Raw genomic sequence first — 22265 nt, forward strand, 5'->3', positions numbered from 1 at the left:
GTAGATTCTTTACTCAGCGAGTCGTGAGTTCATGGAATGCCCTGCCAGTAGCAGTGGTGGACTCTCCTTCATTATGGGCATTTAAACGTGCATTGGATAGGCATATGGAGGATAGTGGGCTAGTGTAGGTTAGGTGGGCTTGGATCGGCGCAACATCGAGGGCCAAAGGGCCTGTACTGCGCTGTATTCTTCTATGTTCTATGTTCTATGAAAAATGTGCCAGTTTCATTTCAGAGACTAACTAACAACGTCATTTCCGCATCACCCAATTGTGTAGTTTGTATTAATAAGCTGGCGATGTTTAGTCACACGTGGAAGGAACATTTGCAACATTTATCAGAATTAGTCATTCAGCTTCGGGAGGCAGGCTTGGTGATAAACCTGGCTAACAATGAATTTGCCAAAGCCCAAATCATCATCCTGGGCCATGTTATTGGACACAGACAAATGGCCCCGTGGGATGCAAAAATAAAGGTAACTGTGGAGTTTCCCATACCATCAACCAAAAGAGCAGTGCTATGATTCCTGGGATTGGGTGGATTTTATTGGAAATTCATACCAAATTTTAGCTGTGTGGCTGCTCCATTCACTTAATTACTAAAGAAAGACAAGAAGTTTCACAGGACAGCAAACTGTCAGAAGGCGTTTGACAGTCTGAAAGCTGTGTTAATCACTGCCCCAGTATTAGCCACACCTAATTACACAAAGCCACTCAAGGAGCTATCGATGCAAGTGATGTGGGTGTCAGTGCTGTGCTCTTACGGGGGGGACGGCAATGAAAAATATTTCTACCAGAAGGTGAACATTCATCAGCGGAAACATTCGACAGTTGAAAAGGAGACTTTGAGCTTGGTGTTGGCGTTACAGCATTTCAATGTTTATGTTATCAGTAGTGTATCTGAGACAGTCATATACACTGATCATAACCTATTGAAGTTTGCTGAGAAATTTAAGGACAAAAATTCCAAACTGTTTAGATAGAGTTTGTTGTTACAGCCATTCATTTTGAAAATTGTGTATGAGGCAGAATGAGAAATGCATTACCGAGACTTGGATGAGAAATTGAGGTGTTCAGTGGCAGGAATAAATGGACTGAAACAGAATGTAGTAGTGCATGTTTGCATGTTTATAGTCAATATAATGAAAATGTGTTATAGGGTATTAGCAGTGTAAGATTCAGTGGTTTTAAAGTGAAGCCATCTTTGGATATTGATGGTTCATTCTTTTTTAAGGGGGGACGTGTGACAATGCTGCTCCTTTAACAAGGTTATTCCGTCCTTGGTTTTTGCAAGAGGAGTCATAAAGACAGAGGTTCCGATATGTCTGGAAATATCTACTTCAGAAGGCTTTTACGTATTTGTTAAAACACTTATACAATGAAAGCGGAGTGGCAAGTTCTCCCAGTCCAGGATTTTTTTCTGGTTTGGTTTGGTTTGATTTCAGCAAGCAGTCTGTTTGAGGCTGTGGGTCAAAGAAACGCTGCTAGGGAAAAATGTTTCCTGATTCAACAGAGGTTTTCTGGCTGTCTATTTCTGCAATCTCTCTCTCTAAGAACTTGTGTTGAATTTACCTTGTTGCCAACGGGTGTAAATGGGATATTGCGGGAAATTGGAACAGCTCTTTGTTAAGTTGCTTTTTCATGTCGGTTGAGTTTCAAATAGTTATATTATTCTAAATTTGGATCTCTTTTGTTTGTGTTTCATTCAGTAGTCTGTAAATAAATTTGGTTTTGTTTAAAACTGAGTGGTTGAGCCAGCAGCATCATTCCTGGAATATCTACCTTACACCGGCTTAAAACAAGAAAAGTTAGGGTCTGGACTATCTTCAAGAAATGCTTTAAGGAGGTCTGCTCTGGTCCATAACATAAGGATTGACTTCATGGTAAAGGAGCCTCGAGATGACAGTGATCTCAATAGGATAGAATTTCCTGTTCAGTTTGAAAGGGAGAAGTACATGAATCACATAAAGTTAGTAAATGGGTACAGCAAGTGATTAGGAAGACAAATGGAATGTTGATATTTATTGTAAGGCAAACTAAATATTAAAGTAGAAAATTGTCTTGCTACTATTGTACAAGTCAGTGGTGAGATCACATCTGGAATACTGTGCACAGTTTTGATTTTCTTTATTTGAGAAAAATATATAATTGTTTTAAAGCAGTTCAGAGAGGGCTCACCCAACTCAAATATGAAGGAAGGTTGAATAAATTAATCCTATATCTATTGGAGTTTAGAGGTTTGAGAGGTGACCTTATTGAAATATAAAGCTCTTATGAAGACTGAGTAGGTTGGATACTTCAACAGGAATTACACATTTTTCACAAAAGAACAAATCTATGAATAGCAGATGGTGCAGAAGATAAATTCTCTTCAACATGCATTGTTTTATCTTGATGAATATGATCAACTATTGGACAGATGAACAAGAGAGGTACAAGAAATGTGGAAGTAGAAGGGCACATGACTCATGCAGGTTGGACATTACATTCAACATAGGTTCTCTCATGCTTCTGAATCATGCATATCTGTTACTCATAAATATTGACCAATTTGCTTGGCATTCCATTTTGTGAAATTTGCATAGATATAGTGTTGCTCAAATATTCATCTCTCCTCTTTTGGTCCTCTATCAGACATCTTGTAGTGGCAAGCACTTGAAGAACCAGATCCCTTATCCTCAGCTTCTGTGGTCACAGTCTCAATTGCCTCAGGAAGGAAAGCCATGATGAACATTTTTCACTCAATTCTGCTTATTAAGGAGCACAGTGGAGAGGTCTGGCACACTGGGGCACCATATGTGGAAAACTTTCAAAAATACTTGGTCTGGACAGTTGAGCACTTAGATATTGTTTTTATTTAGGTATGTAAAACGTTTGGCTGTAGTAAGAATAGGAGACATGTAACTTAGGAGTGTGTTTATAAAGTAATGTATGGATGAAGATAAGAACAGAACTATTAACAATGTGGCCATATGTTGGATCAGAAGACATTCCATATCAGCTTGCTAAAAAAATGTCTCTTGCAAGGGCCAAATCATTGCATTCTTCATCCTCCTTTTCCTTCTCAATAACTAAGTACTAGGCTCTTGACCTCTGGGTTCTTCATAATAACTTAATCCCAAAGGAAAAGCCTTGGTAACTGGGATAACTAGTTCCAGGAGAAAAGCTGCTGAATCAACAGTAGAAAACATAAAGACAAAAACTAATCCTGCAGTTCAGAGGGTCGAAATGGTGAATGAGAAAATGAACTATTCTCCCAGGAGTCCTCAGGAAAGATAAGGTGCCATTTTTTCCCATTGACACAACTTCTGATGGGAAATGACTGTTGTTATTTCTGATGGTGGGTACGTGCTGCTCGAGCAAATAAAGAGCAGAACATTCAGGCTGATGACGCAGTTTGCTCAATTGCTGTTTCAGCACATAACAAATATGCATAAATGAGCTCAAATCTGGCTGGCTTTCTGCAACAGGAGCAAACTTCTAGTCTTCCTCCCTTCCCAGCAACATCAGTGAGGGAATACTCAATTTAAAAGAGTAGATATAATGAGAGTATATTTCCTCTGTTATGGTGACCTCCAGATAACATTGTAACAGAAGGTGGAGTTTATGATAGTCTGCAATTTTGGAAAATAAGCTATTGGTGAATTTTCTGCTGTGCTGTAAAATTTCTTCAACTTTTAAAGAATCTTTTACAGAAGTATTTTTTAATATACATCATTATTACAATGCACTTGTGTCTTTTCTAACTGAATAATAACAACTTGATAGTTGGTTTTCTATTTCTAAGAATTCATATACTGCAACTTATAACAACGTAAGGCTACAAAGACTACAGGGTTGTTTGTGGCTGCTCTTAAACAATGCTCTCTTAATTTATGATTCCTTTTTAAATTTCAAACATATTATTTTAGTTGACAATTATTTTTCTGTTGAAGATTCTAAAGGATTTCCTAAAAGTGTAACAAACAGTAAAGGAAAGAAGAGGCGTCCAAATTCCAAGGAGCTTGGCAGTGTACTAAAAACAAAAGATAACCTCTTCCTAGACTTCCTGAAAGGATGTCTCATGTGAGTTTAGCATTTTAACATGCATGTAGCAATAATCTTGTGTTAATGATGTCCATCATCTGTTCAATGAATTTACTAATATAAGCTCATACTGTGGAACTTGACTCATCATGAAACTCACATTGTGTTTTTATGCTCAATAGATATAGATGATTTCATATTATTTACATTAGCCCCTGAAGTGAATACAATACTACAATTATAATTCATTTGTTATTTGAATTTTATTTGAAATAGATGTTCATTTAAAAGTTTAAGTTAGTTTGTGTATTCGAAATGAGAGCACCTCTGCTAAACAATCCTGTTCTGTTTACTCTTGTTCAGCTGGTCATTACCTTTTCTTTTTATATGTGGAAGTGCACTTACACACAATCGAATGGTCTTTTCCCCCATCACCATATCACCATGACTTTTTCTTGTTTTTGAGCTATTAACTGTCACCAGTAACTCACCCATGTAGTCAATTAGATATTTATATGCAAAGCCAATAAAAGGGCAACACAAGCCATCAAAAGTGTGGGGGAGTAGGGAGAGGAGGATGGGCTAAATCAAAATGGAGTTGGAGGAGGAAATTAAGTACTATATTCCTGAAGTATCCAGCTCTCTGTAAAGGCACTGAGTATATTGGGGAACACCACATACTCCTTCCCCAATGACACCTGGGCATGAACATAGCTGTGGAAGAGGAGCAGGCAGTCAGCATTAATGACCCCCCACAACTTGCTGCCTGGACCTGTTTATGGCCAATTTGGCCTTGCCCAGGAGCATACCCACGAGGAATTCCTCACACTTGCCCATTGCCCTCCGCACTGGATTTCTAAATATCAGGAAGGTGAGGTTGAAGTGCAACCAAAGCACCTCAAAAGATTTCTCAAATAACTAAAAAGGGAGTGTAATTACCCACAACCAATATGTATAAATCCACAGACTCCACAGCACGCAAAATAAACAGTTGGGCTGGGAGACCATGAATTGCCACAACCTGCAGTTGCAACTGGTCATTATTAGGGGAAGCTGTTAATGATAATACTGCTCACGAAAATACCAAAACTCATCTTTAATGAGGGCTAACAGACTCTTTGATTGTCAATCAACCATTTAATAATTATCAGGTGGCTGTTCCTTGTATGCACTTCAATTCCTTGACCATATTGTGCTAAATGCACATTAACTCAGTGTTGCAGTTTTAAACCTCAGCTTGGCCTTTCTGGAGACCCTTTAATGCCTAAAGATTTTAGGGAAAATCACTGTCTCTGTGGAGATCATATATAAATACAAACATTACTTGCTATTATTTGTTTCCACAAGAATTTTGTCTGTTTTGACCATTATTTGGAAATGGAAGGGGTAGGGTGCTGAATAATATAGTCTAAACAAAATGCTGTCAAGATAGCTGTATTTTGGATTCCTTTTTGGGCAACAGGCCGATCCTATAGCAAATGCGAGGGCAGGAAATTTATCTAACTTTCGTGCAGTGCTCAAGGCCATGATGGCAGGCTGTAAATTGTGGGATTTAACTTTGTCTTTAGCAATAGTGAGAAATATATTAGAATTGAGTTAAAATGCCTTTAGCTTTCGGGGAGTTTGCGAATGAAGAAGAATTGTAGAGTAATAATCAGAGGTTTGTCTGCATGTTCCTAAGGGAGTCTATATCAGTTGTACTTTTGAGTGTCAGTCAAAACCTTTTCTGACTATGGCATGTCAGGGAAAAAAAAATCATTTGCCAACTCTCCCAGGGATGTACCATACCCTCCAACCTGATCTGTAAACTACATCCGAAAGGAATGGTCCAAGTTGTAATAGTACAAATGACTACATTACGAAGCTTTCTGAAAGAGGCTCCTTTCAAATTAAACTGAGCATATAATTTTGTAACACAGATAATGCTAGGAAAACCCACCAGGTCTGGCAGTGTATGGAGAGAGAAACAGAGTGTATTTTGAATCCTGCATGATTCTTCTTCAGAACTGGATTTGTTTTTTTTACCTTTTATTTAATGGAAAGCCAATAGCACAGAAATGCACTCTTTAATGTAACTGAGATTCTTTGATGAAATTTACATGGCTGTCTTGTCTGTGCTCCTCCTCTGGTAAAGCCACATGTTTCTTGACATCTGTGCACTGTTACTTGCCAAGGGTTAACTCCTCAAACTCATTCATTGCATTCTCTGGGACGCGAGTATTTGTTTTGGTGCTTGAATGCTGAGAAGGACAAAGTTTGGGTATGGTGCTGATTTATTCTGGCTCATTGGTACTACTGATGTCTAATCTTCAGCATACAAGCACGGAAAATGGATATGTTGGTATATATGATCACAGAGATATCTACAAGCATAGTTTCCTTTATTGATGATACTGAAAGTATTTGTGATACCAATTAGTTTTTGTTTTTGCTGATGGTGCTAAAGGTCCTGATTGAACTATTGGTGCTGACAGTGCCAATGATAGTGATAGCACTGATTAGATTAGATTACTTACAGTGTGGAAACAGGCCCTTCGGCCCAACCAGTCCACACCGACCCGCCGAAGCGCACCCACCCATACCCCTACCCCTACATTTACCCCTGCATCTAACACTACGGGCAATTTAGCATGGCCAATTCACCTAACCTGCACATTTTTTTTTGGATTGTGGGAGGAAACCGGAGCACCCGGAGGAAACCCACGCAGACACGGGGAGAATGTGCAAACTCCACACAGTCAGTCGCCTGAGGCGGGAACTGAACCCGGGTCTCTGGCGCTGTGAGGCAGCAGTGCTAACCACTGTGCCACCGTGCCGCCCACGATTATTTGATAGTACAGGTGGTTCTGGGGTAATGCGCGTTTCAACAGCACAATTTGGCTATAATTTTGCTGAACAATTAAGGAATGTTATTTTTGAGAATGCTTTTCTCCATTCAAATAGCGTGATTCCAGTGCGGATTGGTTCGCGCATTTCATTCTGTGCATTCGCCGATATCCACGCTGAAATGTCCATGCTGTTGTGCGCATGCACCGATATCCGTGCTGATCTGCACGTGCACTGGTGTCTGCGCTGTTCTGTGTGTGCACAATGTTGGTGCTGGGCTTTGTGCTGTTCTGCGCCTGCGCCACTGTCTCCGCCAAAGTCTCTGTGGCGTTCTGCGCATGTGCCAAAGTCAGCTGCTGACAGAGCAGTTTTTTGTGAGAACTACTGTATAGAGAGTAGCTTTTTTACATTTTCTAAAAGTATTGTGTTAAATTTACTTTTGTTTTGTTAATAAATATAATTTCAACCTGCATCCAGGTTGTGTTATACTTTACATTAGACTTTTGGCTGTGTTTTGAGCGATTGTGGGTGATATTTTTTTGCTGGTCTGCCCCTAACCCCACTCTTCCCATAGGCCCCATTATTTCTGTTAAGCGATTTTCTATGAAGCGAGGTTTCACTGGAATGCAACTACGGCATTATAGGAGAACTACCTGTAACTGATTATGCTAATAACACTGGAACTGAAAGTACATTTGATGTAGCTGGTGTTCATATTATTGGGAGTACTGATGATTGTAGAGTCAGAGTAGTCCTAATAAATAATTAATAATGTTCTGTTATGCTAGTCGTGCTAATGTTACTGATAGCACAGATGATAAAAATGGGAGTGATCTTGCCTACAGCATTGATCCAACCGATGGTGTCTAATAATAATTGCAAATGTGCAATTGGTAATGACTGTGTAGTTGGAATTGATACTACAATTGCCCCTAAAGATGCTGATGGTAACTCAAAGATAAGTTTTATGATTTTGAATACTTTTTTAAGGTGGAATCCTGAACACCGCCTGACTCCTGATGAAGCAATGAAACATAGATGGATTCAGCAATCCAGAATGCAGAAATCACGTCTTAGAATGAAAGTGATGCCTATGACTGGAAGTAACAATAAACAAGCAAATAAAAAAGCTCAGCTCTCAAAGACAGGTATTAAGCATGTTATCGAGGTTAGGAATAGGAAAAAGCCTATTTCTTGAGATTGTGCTCTTAGTTGGAGCTTGATTGACTGAAGCATATATCTGGAATTCAGATGGCAAAGTCAGCAACCTTCCCCAGATCTCAGGATTTCCCTTTTATTATTTATAATGACTTCTGCATCTGAATTCCTGCCTGCACTCATAAAATCCCTACAATGTGGAAGCCTATTGAGTCCATACTGCCCCTCTGAAGGCATCCCACCCAGACCTACTCTATCCCTGTAATCCTGAATTTCCCAAGGTTAATTCACCTAACTTACACATTCCTGAACACTATGAGCAATTTAATACAGCCAATCTACCCAATCTGCACATTTTTGGGCTGTGGGAGGTGTTACGACACAGCGGTGAACCCCTCTGTTAATTAAAGTAAACACCCAGAAAAGCTTACCTCGCCTTGTAATCTGTTAAAATATGAGTGACAGAGAACTCCCAAGTTCCACTATTTAATGAAAATAATATCAATTTATTCCTTAACTCTAACAAGTTAACATTAAACAACAACTATTCACAACTCTAAGCACCCCACTTCTCTTAACTGCTTATTATCTGCCTCCAACTCTATGACAAGATACTGTTTCAATAAAACTCTTATTAAAATTACATCAACTTAATTTCAAAACCATACAATGGCTGTCGTGGACAGTGTCTGTCTTCTTCCAGCTGAAGATGTCCTTGGTTTTTTTCTTTCTTTTACTGCGAATATGTTTCATTTGAAAAAGTACTTTTAATAGAGAGTGTTTCAATGGCAGTTATTCTGCTGATGGCAGTTACTGTGTCTGACTTTCAAACTGCCTGTTTTTTTTTACCCCCGACATCAGATTGTCTCATTGGTTCGATGTTGGCAAAAACAATAAATTCAAACTTGATTGGGTTTTAGTATCCTGGGGCAAAATTTAAACTGATTGGTTAAACTTGAATTATTGTCAAAACAGCAACCAACTCAGGTATCTATTTCACAGTCAAATGTTACATATTTTCAACTTTCCAGTATATTCTGGAACTGCTAATTAGTCATATGGCAAGTGCTCAGTGTTCTCTCTCTTAAAAATAGAATACACGCCTTCAACTTGATAACAGAGGAAACCCATGCAGACACATGGAGAATGTGCAAACTCCACACAGACAATCACCCATGGTTAGAACTGAACTTGGGTCCCTGGTACTGTGAGACAGTAGTGCTAACCACTGAGCCACCATGCTGCCCTATTTGGCAAAGCTCAACATTAGACTTCTTGTTCACATAATGTATATTTTGATTATCATTTCCCATACCATCTTGCTTCGTGAATTGTTCAAAATATTATCACTCTTATTAAAGAACATTTTTCCCAAAACCTATTATAATTTTTCTCTTCATTAATTTCTAACAATGTCCTTTAAATCTACTTACTGGCATATATTGAACCAGTCTTCTTTTTGGGCTATATTATTTCCTAATTTCCAATGGACATCAGAATCACATGGGCCTCGCATAAAATTGTAGCCACTACTCAATACCAATTCTCTGAACTTGGACTTTGATTCTGATGTCTTTTTTTTCCTGGGTATTATGCAGGTGGTAATTAACAATGTGCCTTATAAATAAATAAATACACTGGTAAACTCAAATTTTTGTTGTGTACCTCTCATGGTCAGTTTATTTTAAAGGGAGATGCTCATGATATCATCAGTATATTGCAGCCTTTGACCCAGGATATAAATTACTTCTACACCATCTTATCCTAGAATCACTGGAAGCACGACACTACTGGAAATACATTGTCCTGTATACGCTATTACCTAAATGTTAGCCAAGACACTTATGTGTCTTTGAATGTAATGTTTATGCATTATATTTAATTTCAATCCAGTTTTTTTATGCTATTAAGATAACAAAACCATTGCTGCATCTAGTAAAATACCTTTCAGAGGCAACTTCACATCAACTTCCAGAAGAGTTAATGGTTGAAGTCATGTCACCATGACTGACAGCAGGAGACAAACCAGCTTTGGTGAATGGCAGGATCCAGGATGGTATATAGCCAGTGGTAGCCACTACTTGTAATATGGCAATGGGAATATACTGGGCTCCCTCTCTGATTGATATAATCTTGGAAAGTCCCCACAAGTATAAAATGAGGCAAGTGGGGACATTAAATTGTTCAGGAGGCCAAAAGTCAGCTTCCTGATGAAAGAAGGGGTGTATATTGGTGACATATCATCAGCAGATTGAGCTTCTTGACAGCAAGCATTAGGAACCTGTTTTTTAATATATATTTTCATGTTGGGTAGGTTAAGTAAAAAGCTATCTTGTGTGAATTAAGTACTATATGCCTTTCCAAGTAATCAGTGAATGTGAAATAACGTGCCTTCAGATTGAAGACTGATTAAGCATTGTGTACATCAGTGAGGTTGGCTTCCATGTGGATTTAGAATGAGTAGTAGCTGCCTTTTCCCCCATGAGAACCTTTATGCAACTGTTGGTGAGAAGGCATTGATGATTGAGATTGGGTAGTGTAGAAGAGTCATATTGGACTCTGTTTCTGTCTCCACAGATGTTGCCAGGCCTGCTGAGTTTCTGGAGTATTTTCTGTTTTTATTTTAGGTTGTGGCCACTGCTACGTATAAAGTTCCCCTGTTGATCAAGAGTGCACAAGACAGGAAGGAAGTCCCTCTGCTGCCCTCCCCTGGGAATTAGGACATCCTGCTGTCCCTGGATGGCCTGGAGGAGATACATCACTGAACAATAAGGCCATGAATCTGCAGCCAGATATCCGTCCTTTTTGTATGGAGCAACAGCAACTCCAGAGTCACTGGATGAACAGGAGGTGGTAGCAGTTATTGTTACCAAAATCTCTTCCCAACCTGTCTCCAATACACCAGGAAAATTCAGTCTAAGAATTCATCAACCCCATATGCCCTCAATAGGAAATATGTAAACTATTCTGCCTAATAATTTGTAGATCATGAAATTAGCAGCTATATAGGACAGTTAATTTTTTAAAAATGATAATACAAATAGAAACACATAATTTCACATGGAGTCCTATTCATATTCATGAGTGGACATGTGGATTAGGAGAAGCTATCCTTGAAGGAAGATTAAAGGATAATCTAAAGGCGTTTAGGAAACTAATAGAGTTGAGAGGGCAGACAAAGAAAAACCATTTACTCCTGTTCACAGCTCAGAACAGGGGATCATAACCTCAAAATAAAAGCTCAGCTCTCACACAAAAAGCTTGAGAATAACTGAAATTTTCAACTTTTGGCTTGACAGATTTCTTTACTAGGAGAAGTCTCTTAAGAGTTACAGAACCAAAGCAGATATATGAAGTTAAGGGTCAAATGAACTATTATCTAATTGAATTGTGGAACACGCTGTTGGGGTGGAATAGCCTACTCTCAGCCAATTCCACCAGAATGGAAGGAAATCTTGCCTGTTCCTCATGATAAGTCCCCTATTTTGAGAGAATGTAACATTAATGAATCACAGCTGGATGAGGGTAAAATAGCAAGTTTAGGAACTGCTGGCTGAACAAACCCAGACAATGGTTGGTTTGTGTTTTATAGTCATTAATCAGGCATTGTTGGTTAATAGGGCACATCTGGATGGAGCAGTGTCATGCCAATCGAATAATATGCCAGTGATGTGATATTATATTTAGTGCTGCCAAAAAAGAACTTTCACAGTACTTTATCGATAAGTACTGTTTCCACAAGAAAGTATAGAGTAAATTCACTAGTTGCATTGAAGAAGTGTACCATTACATGACCGTGTAAGTTACGAAGTAGTCAGCTTACAACTTGCAAATTTTAAGTGAAAGGGAACTGTGAAGATGAAAACAACCCAACATTTTTTAATGTTCAGCTAGCAATCTGGGTGAATGGTTGCCCGCACGTTATAGAAACCACCCCATTTTCGTTCCATTGGTCACAACAGAATGAAAAGTTGAAAGGTTCTATTGTGGATGAGCAATCAATCCATTCCACCAGCTGAAAATCTTTGCTCATCATGTAGATTTGTGATGACTATCACATCAAAGCTGATTTCTTAAATATAAATTATTCTAATAGTTTGCCAATTTTTCAGATTGCACTTCATATTTTACAACAGGCAAGATTTCCTGTGAAATGGATGTGAGGCACAACCTTCATTTAGAAGAACAGACGTCCAAGGCCTCTAGGGTCTTCTGCCGAAGAAGATATAACAAAAAATGCAAATGACAGTTGTGAAGTCCCTGCTGAGAAAAGTCCGAAAGACAAATCATTGGACAACTCACTGTACAGTTTTCAATCTGAATCAACTAAAGAAATAAAGTGTCAAGAGGACAATTAATTTCTGTCACCTGTTGTTTAGATTATACTTGTAGTCCTGTTGGATCTTACTCAAGCTGGTTCTTCCAGTAAAGCTGCTCCTTATTTAGAGAAAACTACAACATAGGAAAGCTGTTTTAATTTTATAATTATCTGTAATGGAGAATGATGGATCATTTGGGCATCATACAGAAAATATATATGACTGTAGGCTCTACACGTGATATACCAAACGAATGTATCTATGCAATAGTTTCTGCCTGATCTTTTCACCCATTGATTTATACTTTCATGAATAATAAAAGCCAATGACACAAACAATAAGAGTCCCAATTTATCATCTCTTAAAGCTTTACTATAATTTTGTTTGCAGTCATACTTTGAACTAACAGGTGACACTATAAACAAATTTATCAAATTTATATATATGTTACATTCTCTATAAGGCTTCAAAGTTGTAATAAATATCAAAACATAGGAGCCAAGACAATCCTCAGGTATGTGATCTCAGCAATTATGTTGAGGCCATGTTTGTTACAGAGATTCACTGCTGCTCCCTCTAGAGTATGCAGTGCCAGTGAGAGGTTACCTAATTTGCAAATGGATAGCAGTCTTACTTAATATTAGACATCTCAGACACTTATATGTCCTGGAATGTTTCAGTGTTCATGTGGACTCCTCTCAATCCCTGTACCTGTGCCCTAGAAAGTCCCCACATACACCAGGTAAAGAAACATAAGACACAGAAACATTGAACAGGAGTGGGTCATCCAGCCCATCAAGTCTACACCATCATTCAGTATGATCATGGCTGATCAAATATTTCAATGTCTTTTACCCATTCCATTTCCATAATATGTCAGAGGTAACCAGAAACCTATTAATCCCTACCTTAAACATTCTCAAAGACTAAACTTCAACAGCTGTCTAGGGTAGAGAATTTCAAAGGTTCACAACCGTTTGGAGAGGAAAGAAAAATTTTCATCATGTCAGACCTAAGTGGCATGCCCTTTGTTTTTAAGATATGCCCCCCAATTCTGCAATCCCCAACCGGGAGAACATCTTACCTGCGTCTACCCTGTCTACTCCTTAAGTATTTTGTGAGTTTCAATGGGATCACCTTACTCTTTACCCTTGAGATTACAAGCCCAGTTTACCCACTCTTTCTTCACAGGATAGATCTGCTATTCCCACAAACACGTCTGGTGAACCTTTGTTGCATTCCCCCTATGCCAAAGATATCTTTTCTGAGATAAGGAGACAAACTGCACACAATACTGCAGGGCTAACCAAGCTCCTATTCATTTGGAGCAAGACTTCACTACTCCTGTACTTAAATCAGTTTGCAATAAAGACCAACATGCCATCAGCCTTCCTAATGGCTTGCTGCAACTGCACTTGAGTCTGCAGAGAGCAGCTAATTTTATTCAGGTGTCAAGAGATTCCTTGAATGTGTGCAAGTCTAAGGTGTTGAGAGCTTCCAATTTAGCCCCTGCTCTGTATCACTGACCAAGTAAGGCACACGTACAGGAACTGCCCCATACAGCAGTGTGAACATATGCAAGATGCACTGCAGCAATTAACCAAGCTTACTACTTCTTAAGAACAAAGTAGAAAATCACAAGAACACCATGACACGCAACTTCCACTCAAAGCTACTCCTTTGCTGGCCTTGCCAGTAATGCTCAGGTTCCATGGAAAAAGGGGACTTCAGCTTGAGGCTAGGAACTCACCAGAAGGCTGGATTTTGGGTTTCAATGCTGCAGGAATTTACTCAGTCCTTGTTGCACTGAATTTAGGCTCTAGCTAGTTGGCAAGTTTTCAGAAGATTTGAGAAGCTGGTTGGTTGGGTGCAGGTTAGGGAGAGAGGCTATTTCAACATGTTCTGCTTTTAATCTAATATAACGTAATTTTTTCAGATCCTAAATTTTCCTTCTGTAGTTAACTGGTAACATTTTAAAGCTGTAATTAATCTAGCATTTAGCACTTATGGCAAAATATGGGGAGGCAATAACCTAGTAATATTTTCATTGGATTGTTAATCCAAAGAAACAGGTAATATTCTGGGGACCAGGAATTAGGAATGATGTCCATTAATCTATTGTCAAAAAAATCCATCTGATTCACTAATGTCCTTGAGGGAAGAATACTGCTAACCTTACCCAGTCTGGCCTATATGTGACTCCAGACATACAGCAATGTGGTTGATTGTTAACTCCGGGGAACTAGAGATGCCCTCATCCTGTGAAGGTATAAAACAAATCTTTGGATGAAAATTCTTCTTCAAATCTCTCTTTTCACCTACTTATGTTGAAGTGATATCCTTCCATTCCTCCTATTCCGTTAAATGCATAATTGATTCTCTATCTAATACCCTGATTCTGAAAATAAACTAAAGCTATTTTTAGAAATGTTTAGAGCAAAAAATAAAGCATACAAAACACTACTTTTATGCCTTGAATAAAGACATAACATTTTGGAATACTTGACAAATCAGATGGCAGCTATGGAAGGAAACATTTAACATTTTAAACTGTGATGATCTTTCTATGTCTTTGCATCATAGTAACCACACACTCAATTTCCTTCAGCTCTAATGCTGAAAAAACTCTTAATTCCTTATAACAGCAGCATCAGAGCTGCATTATCCTGTCAAGCTATTTGATGGTCAAACCATTAACAGGCATAGCACAGGTCTACCTCTTGTCAAGGCCTTGTGCAGATGTGAGTTTTAAAAATTTAATATCGGGGTGCAGTTGCAGGTCTGTATAGAATTTTCAGCTTTGCGAGGGTACAATACTGGAGGTTAACTCTCATGATAATGCAATATTGACATTTTTTGCATCTGTTTTAGAAAAGCTTGTGTTCCCTGTAGTTGAAGTCCTCTGATCCATGTTTTTTCCTGAGGTAGACAAGCAGGAGGCTGGAAAAACACAGCAAGCCAGACAGCATCAGGAGCTGGAGAATTCGATGTTTCTGGTGTAACCCTTCCTCAGGACTGGGGGTGGGTGTAAGGGGAGCTGCAGATAAAGGAGGTGATGGGGGTAGGGAAGTGAAGTGGGGATAGTTGAAGAGATGTCAAAGAGCTGGAGAGCTGAGGAGGTCACAGCATTGTGGCAGTGAGAAAGGGACTCACTGAGTGCACGTCTGAGGGAGGCAGATAACTTCTTCAAAGTGGGCATCCTTGGAAGAGACTTCATGTGGAACATACTTGGTTAGAGACAAAAAAAAATGCAGATGCTGGAAGCCAAGGTAGACAAGCAGGAGGCTGGAAGAACACAGCAAGCCAGGCAGCATCAGGAGGTGGAGAAGTCGACGTTTCGGGTGTAACCTTTCTTCATGGTACAGGAAGATCAGAGAAGCAGGAGGCCACCAGGAACAGGTAAAGAAGGAAAACCTATGGTGAAGAGAGGAAACCAAAGAAAGAGGCGGGGGCTGTGAGGTAAGCTGCGAGTATAAAAGGGGAAACGTTACATAGGGCTCAGTTGGGAGCACTCTCATTTCTGTAAGCGTAAGGTTCAAGTCTCACCCCACGGCTTGAGCACATAAATTCAAGGCTGACTTTTCAGGGCAGTTCTGAAGGAACAATGCACTACTGGTAAGTGCTGTGCCTCAGTTACGATGTTAAGCCAGGATTCCATCTGCTTGTTTAAGTGGATGTAAAAGGTTTCATGGCAATATTTTAAGAATAGCACAGAAATTATCTTCGGGCACTATCCAATATTTATCCCAGAATCAAAGTCACAAAACAGATAATGCAGTTATTATCCCATTGTTAAACAACATCTGTAGAATACAGATGTTAGTTTGTGCTATAAATACAAGCGGAGCAGAAATCACAGTTAGGAAGCTTTTGTTTTATACTCCATCAGCAACTAACAGGAATGCATTGAACTGCAGCAAAAACTAATGGTTTTTATAGATTGACAGAAATCACAGTGCAGGAGCTACTTGAGACCTCATATCCATACAATGCTGATATTTTACATTTTAATTATTCTCCTCCAGATCTTTTTACATATCCTTTAGATCCTTAGAAATAATTAACCCAACTTTTCTTCCAATGACATTTTGATCCCTGCTTTATTTGCAAAATGAACTACTCTCGGGAAGCAAGGCAGGGCAGGTGACTGAGGTGTCAGTGGGGGAGCACTTTGGGACCAGCAGCCATAATTTTATTAGTTTTAAAATAGTGATGGAAAAGAATAGACCAGAGCTAAAAGGTGAAATTCTACATTAGAGGAAGGCTAAATTTGACAGTATTCGAAAGAACTTTCAAAAGCTGATTGGAGGCAGATATTTGCAGGTAAAGGGATGGCTGGAAAATGGGAAGCCTTCAAAAATGAGATAACGAGAGTCCAGAGAAAGTATATCCCTGTTCGGGTGAAAGGTAAGGCTGGTAGGTGTAGGGAATTCTGGATGACTAAAGAAATTGAGGGTTTGGTTAAACAAAAGAAGGAAGCCTATGTCAGGTATAGACAAGATAGATTGAATGAATCCTCAGAAGAGTATAAAGGCAGTAGGAGTATACTTAAAAGGGAAATCAGGAGGGCAAAAAGGGGGCATGAGATAGCTTTGGCAAATAGGGTTAAAGAGAATCCAAATGGTTTTTACAAACACATTAAGGACAAAAGAGTAGCTAGGGAGAGAATAGGGCCCCTCAAAGATCAGCAAGACAGCCTTTGTGTGGAGCCGCAGGAGATGGAGGAGATTCTAAATGAGTATTTTGCATCAGTGTTTACTGTGGAAAAGGACATGGAAGATACAGAAAGTAGGGAAATAGATGATGACATCTTGAAAAATGTCTATATTAGAGAGGAGGACGTGCTGGATGTCTTGAAATACATAAAAGTGGATAAATCCCCAGGACCTGATCAGGTGTACTCCAGAACTCTGTGGGAAGCCAGGGAAGTGATTGTAATGCCTCTTGCTGAGATATTTGTTTCATTGATAGTGACAGGTGAGATGCCGGAAGACTGGAGTTTGGCTAACATGGTGCTACTGTTGAAGAAGGGCGGTAAGGATAAGTCAGGGAGCTAAAGACCAGTGAGCCTGATGTTGATGATAGGCAAGTTGTTGAAGGGATTGCTGAGGGACAGGATATACATGTATTTGGAAAGGCAAGGACTGATTAGGGATAGTCAACATGGAAATCATGTGTCATGAACTTGATTGAGTTTTTTGAAGAAGTAACAAAGAGGATTGATTTGATTAGATTCCTTACAGGCCCTTCGGCCCAACAAGTCCTAACCAAGCTGCCCAAAGAGAAACCCACCCAGAACCATTCTCCACATTTTACCTCTGCCTAATGCACCTAACACTATGGGCAATTTAGTATGACCAGTTCACCTAACCTGCACGTCTTTGGATTGTGGGAGGAAGCACCCGGAGGAAGTCCACGCAGACACGGGGAGAATGTGCAAAGTCCACACAGACAGTCATCCAAGACGGGAATCAAACCCGGGTCCCTGGCGTTGTGAGGCAACAGTGCTAATCACTGAGCCACCGTGCAGCCCCAATGAGCCACTGAGCCACTGAGCCACCGTGATGAGGGCAGAGCAGAGGACATGATCTATATGGACTTCAGTGAGGTATTCGACAGGGTTCCCATGGGAGACTAGTTAGCAAGGTTAGATCTCATGGATTACAGAGAGAACTGGCCATTTGGATACAGCACTGGCTCAAAGGTAGAAGACAGAGGTTGGTGGTGGAACGTTATTTTTCAGACTGGAGGCCTGTGACCAGTGGAGTGCCACAAGGATCGGTGCTCAGTGCACTACTATTCATCATTTATATAAATGATTTGGATGTCAGCATAAGAGGTATAGTTAGTAGGTTTGCAGATGACACCAAAATTGGGGGTGAAGTGGACAGCGAAAAAGGTTACCTCAGATTACAACAGGGAGTGTTGCTGAACAAAGAGACTTTGAAGTGCAGGTTCATAGCTCCTTGAAAGTGGAGTCACAGGTAGATAGGATAGTGAAGATGCATTTGGTATGCTTTCCTTTATTGGTCAGAGTAATGAGTACAGGAGTTGGTGGGTCATGTTTCGGCTGTACAGGACATTGTTTTGGCCACTTTTGGAACATTGCATGCAATTTTGGTCTCCTTCCTATTGGAAGGATGTTGTGAAACTTGAAAGGGTTCAGAAAAGATTTACAAGGCTGTTGCCAGGGTTGGAGGATTTCAGCAATTGGGAGAGGTTGAATATGCTGGGGCTGTTTTCCCTGGAGGAGAAAGTGAGGTCTGCAGATGCTGGAGATCAAAGTTGAAACTTTATTGCTGGAATAGCACAGCAGGTCAGGCAGCATCCAGGGAACAGGAGATTCGACGTTTCGGGCACAGGCCCTTCTTCAGGAATGAGCAGAGAGTGTTCAGCAGGAGAAGATAAAAGGTAGGGAGGAGGAACTTGGAGGAGGGGCGTTGGAAATGTGATAGGTGGAAAGAGGTAAAGGTGAAGGTGATAGGTCGGAGTAGGGTGGAGGCGGAGAGGGCAAGAAGAAGACTGCAGGGCAGGAAGGCGGTGCCGGGCGGGAGGGATCCGGCTGAGACAAGGGGGGGGGAGGGGGGATGAAGAAACTGGTGAAGTCCAAGTTCATCCCCTGCGGTTGGAGGGCTCCCAGTCGGAAGATAAGACGCTCCTCCTCCGACCGTCGCGTTGTTGTGGTTTGGCGGTGGATGAGTCCAATGACCTGCATATCCTCGGTGGAGTGGGAGGGGGAGTTGAAATGCTGTGCTACAGGGTGGTTCGGTTGGTTCGTCCGGGTGGCCCAGAGGTGCTCTCTGAATCGCTCCGCAAGTAGGCGGCCTGTCTCCCCAATATAGAGGAGGCCACACCGGCTGCAGCGGATGCAGTAGATGATGTGGGTGAAGGTGCAGGTGAATCTGTGGCGGATATGGAAGTTTCCTTTGGGGACTTGGAGAGAAGTGAGGGGGGAGGTATGGGCGGTGGGGTGGTAGGTGAGGACCAGTGGGGTTCTGTCCTGGTGGCGGTTGGAGGGGCGGGGCTCAAAACTGTTTTCCCTGGAGAATTGGAGGCTGAAGGGTGACCTTATAGAGGTTTATAAAACCATGAGGGGCATGGATAGGGTAAATTGACAAAGTCTCTTCTCTGGGGTGTGGCAGTCCAGTACTAGAGGGCATAGGTTTAGGGTGAGAGGGGAAAGATATAAAAGACACAAAGAAGCAACTGTTTCATGCAGAGGATGGTACTTATATGGAATGAGCTGCAAGATGAAGTAGCGGAGGCTAGTACAATAGCAACACTTAAAAGGCACCTGGATGGATATCTGAATAGGAAGGGTTTGGAGGGATATGGGCCGCGTGCTGGCAGATGGGACTAGATTGGGTTGGGATGTCTAGTCAGCATGGACAAGTTGAACCGAAGGGTCTGTTTCCATGCTGTACATCTCTATGACTATATAAATCTCAGCTTCCCCAAGTTTTCTTCTCCTTTGGTTCTCACATATGATTTCTTTATGGTTTCCCATTTGCTCACCAATGGAAAATATCTTTCACCTGTTACCAGTAGACTTTATCCATCCCTTATTGGCTGACCCTGTCTGGGAACCACCTGAGTTTATCACATTGCAACTTCCTCACCCTAATCTGTCAGAAATGCTGGCCCCCCCCAGCCCCCATTTCCCATGCTTTGCCCAAGTTTTCCAAACTGCACAGCCTTCACTCACCTGTCAGAATCCCACTTTCCAATTATCCCTCTTGTTCCCAGCTGGACTGCAAAGAAAATAGTTCATTTTTATCATGAATTGTTAACCTGTATTGAGAACCTGAGGACTGGGATATTGTCAATGTTTTATGAATGGTCAATAAAAAGATCATTTTACCCAGCCTGTCCAGTGGATATTGGATAAACCAGTGCCTGAAATGGTAGGTGCAACTTACATGTAACTGATCGCTTCCAATGGGGTTGCATTCCGAAGCTACTTTTCAGAAAAGGCAAATGGCATAGCCATTAAAAAGCTGCACTTTCTTCTTTAAAGACGTAGAGTGGAGCTGCTTACCATCTTAACTGGAGGCTTATGTGACTTTATTCCAACACAAGAGCTGGGGCTGGAAGAGGCCAGTAAGGTACTTTGACTTTTCAAGTTGATAAGTTCATAAGATATAGGAGCAAATTAGGCCATTAGACCTATTGAGTCTGCTCTGCCATTTGATCATGGCTATTACGCTCCTCACCCGATTTTTCTGCCTTCTCCCCATAACCCTTCAACCCATCGCCAACTAAACATCTGTCCAGTTCCTCCTTAAATTTACTCACTGTCCCAGCATCCACTGCACATTGGGGTAGCGAATTCTATAGATTCACAACCCTTTGGGAGAAGTAGTTTCTCCTCAACTCTGTTTTAAATTTGCTACTCCTTATCCTAAGATTATGACCTCTCATCCTAGAAAGCCCCACACGAGGAGGCATCCACTCCACCTCCATTTTATCCATATCTTTTATCATCTTGAATACCTCAATTTGATTCTTCTGAAATTAGTTTTAAGGAAAGTTGGGTGGAGCAGGTACGTTCTTCCAGACCCAGAAGAAAAACTTGGGTCTCACATTTTCTAGAATTCTGACCCCCCTTCCCACTTCCTTCAAGTAGGAGATTCTCCTGATCATTTCTGGCAGTGCAGGGTCTCCCTCTTTTGGGTTCTTGGTGGTGGTCTCCTGCTGCCTAACATCTGCTCAATGATGCCTATGCAACTAAAACCCAAAATCTGGTCTTAATAGAGTGAAGGTGGGCATTTTGCTGAAACCCTTTTTGTCTTTTTGTCAGGAGTTATAATTTGACCTCATGTTTCACAACTGTACCTTAATACTGAATACTGAGATTGCACTGCCCTCTGCTGCTTGTATCCAGTTATGGCATGAGCTCTATCAAAATGATTCTGTACCATTAATTTCATTGTCTACCTGGAATGAGAGGTTGTGACTGTGTTCTTAAATGTTTCTGCATGTGCTTTTCTTCATTTTCAGAGTTACTTAAAAGGTTTCTTGGTCCTTGTTTTTCTAATGCGCCCGTTTTAAGGGCATAACATTGACTATGACCTATTTTATCAGTTCTTTGTCCCAAATGCATGGCTTAGATTTTGCCTGTCCAAATTGCTGGAAGTGCATACTTTTCAGATGGACTTTAAATGGCATGTTTCATCAGTGATATCAACCTGACTGTTGAGGTTTTCTTCTTTGCATTTCCATCAGTCATTAAATTGAAAGTGAATCTCTGGAAAGTTTGAAATACTGAAATAAAGCTTGTCATTACTAACTCACACAGAAGGTTTTGTTTTGATCTCTTTCTTTTGCTTGAACAAAAACAGTCTCTGCCAAGGGATTGAAGAGCTAGCTCATATTTTATTGATATCTTAGAGTTCAGGTAGGGACATCACCCAGGGCCACAGAATGAGAAGCCACTTTAGAACTTATTCATGGATTATTTTCAGTACGAGGAAGATGAGGAGGAGAAGAATGATGAGCAGGGTACGCAGTACATGAGGCATTCCCAGAAGAGAACACAATTTTACTTACAATTCATAGTGGAGCTACTGATTCCAGTTCAGAGATAGTTCAGAAGATTCTGATTTGCTGTTGGATACACTCCAATCATACTGTATGATACCAAGAAACATAAAATAGGTCAGCACGGTCACAAGTTACTATGCCTGCAGAGCTACTATGGGGGCCATTACTGGCACTGTAGGCATCTGTTATGTGCTTAAGCAAGTCATGGATGCAGTATTTGTGAAAGTAAAACAGTTTATCATTATCCCAATGCAGCAGACATGAGTACCATTGCTTCTTTCACATGACTAGATTTCCAACAGTACAGAGAATAATTGATGGATGTCTGTGCCAATGAACAGAGGAAGAGTAGGTCTTTCCAGCCCTTTGAGCCTGTTCCATCATTCAATGAGATC

The 22265-nt window shown here is 40.5% G+C and overlaps 1 protein-coding gene across 1 annotated transcript in view; it reads left to right on the top strand.

Annotated features, from left to right (window-relative positions):
- Positions 1-12651, top strand: part of dyrk4 (dual-specificity tyrosine-(Y)-phosphorylation regulated kinase 4) — an 84648-nt gene extending 71997 nt beyond the window's left edge. The window contains exons 9-11 of the mRNA XM_043713200.1: positions 3934-4063; positions 7841-7998; positions 12145-12651. Coding sequence (XP_043569135.1) covers positions 3934-4063; positions 7841-7998; positions 12145-12254 — 398 coding nt within the window. The 3' untranslated portion in view covers positions 12255-12651. The remainder of the gene's footprint in view (positions 1-3933; positions 4064-7840; positions 7999-12144) is intronic.
- The last annotated feature ends 9614 nt before the right edge of the window (positions 12652-22265 follow it).

This window comes from Chiloscyllium plagiosum, chromosome 23, assembly GCF_004010195.1.
Source record: "Chiloscyllium plagiosum isolate BGI_BamShark_2017 chromosome 23, ASM401019v2, whole genome shotgun sequence".
In the NCBI taxonomy this organism is placed as follows: Eukaryota; Metazoa; Chordata; class Chondrichthyes; order Orectolobiformes; family Hemiscylliidae; genus Chiloscyllium; species Chiloscyllium plagiosum.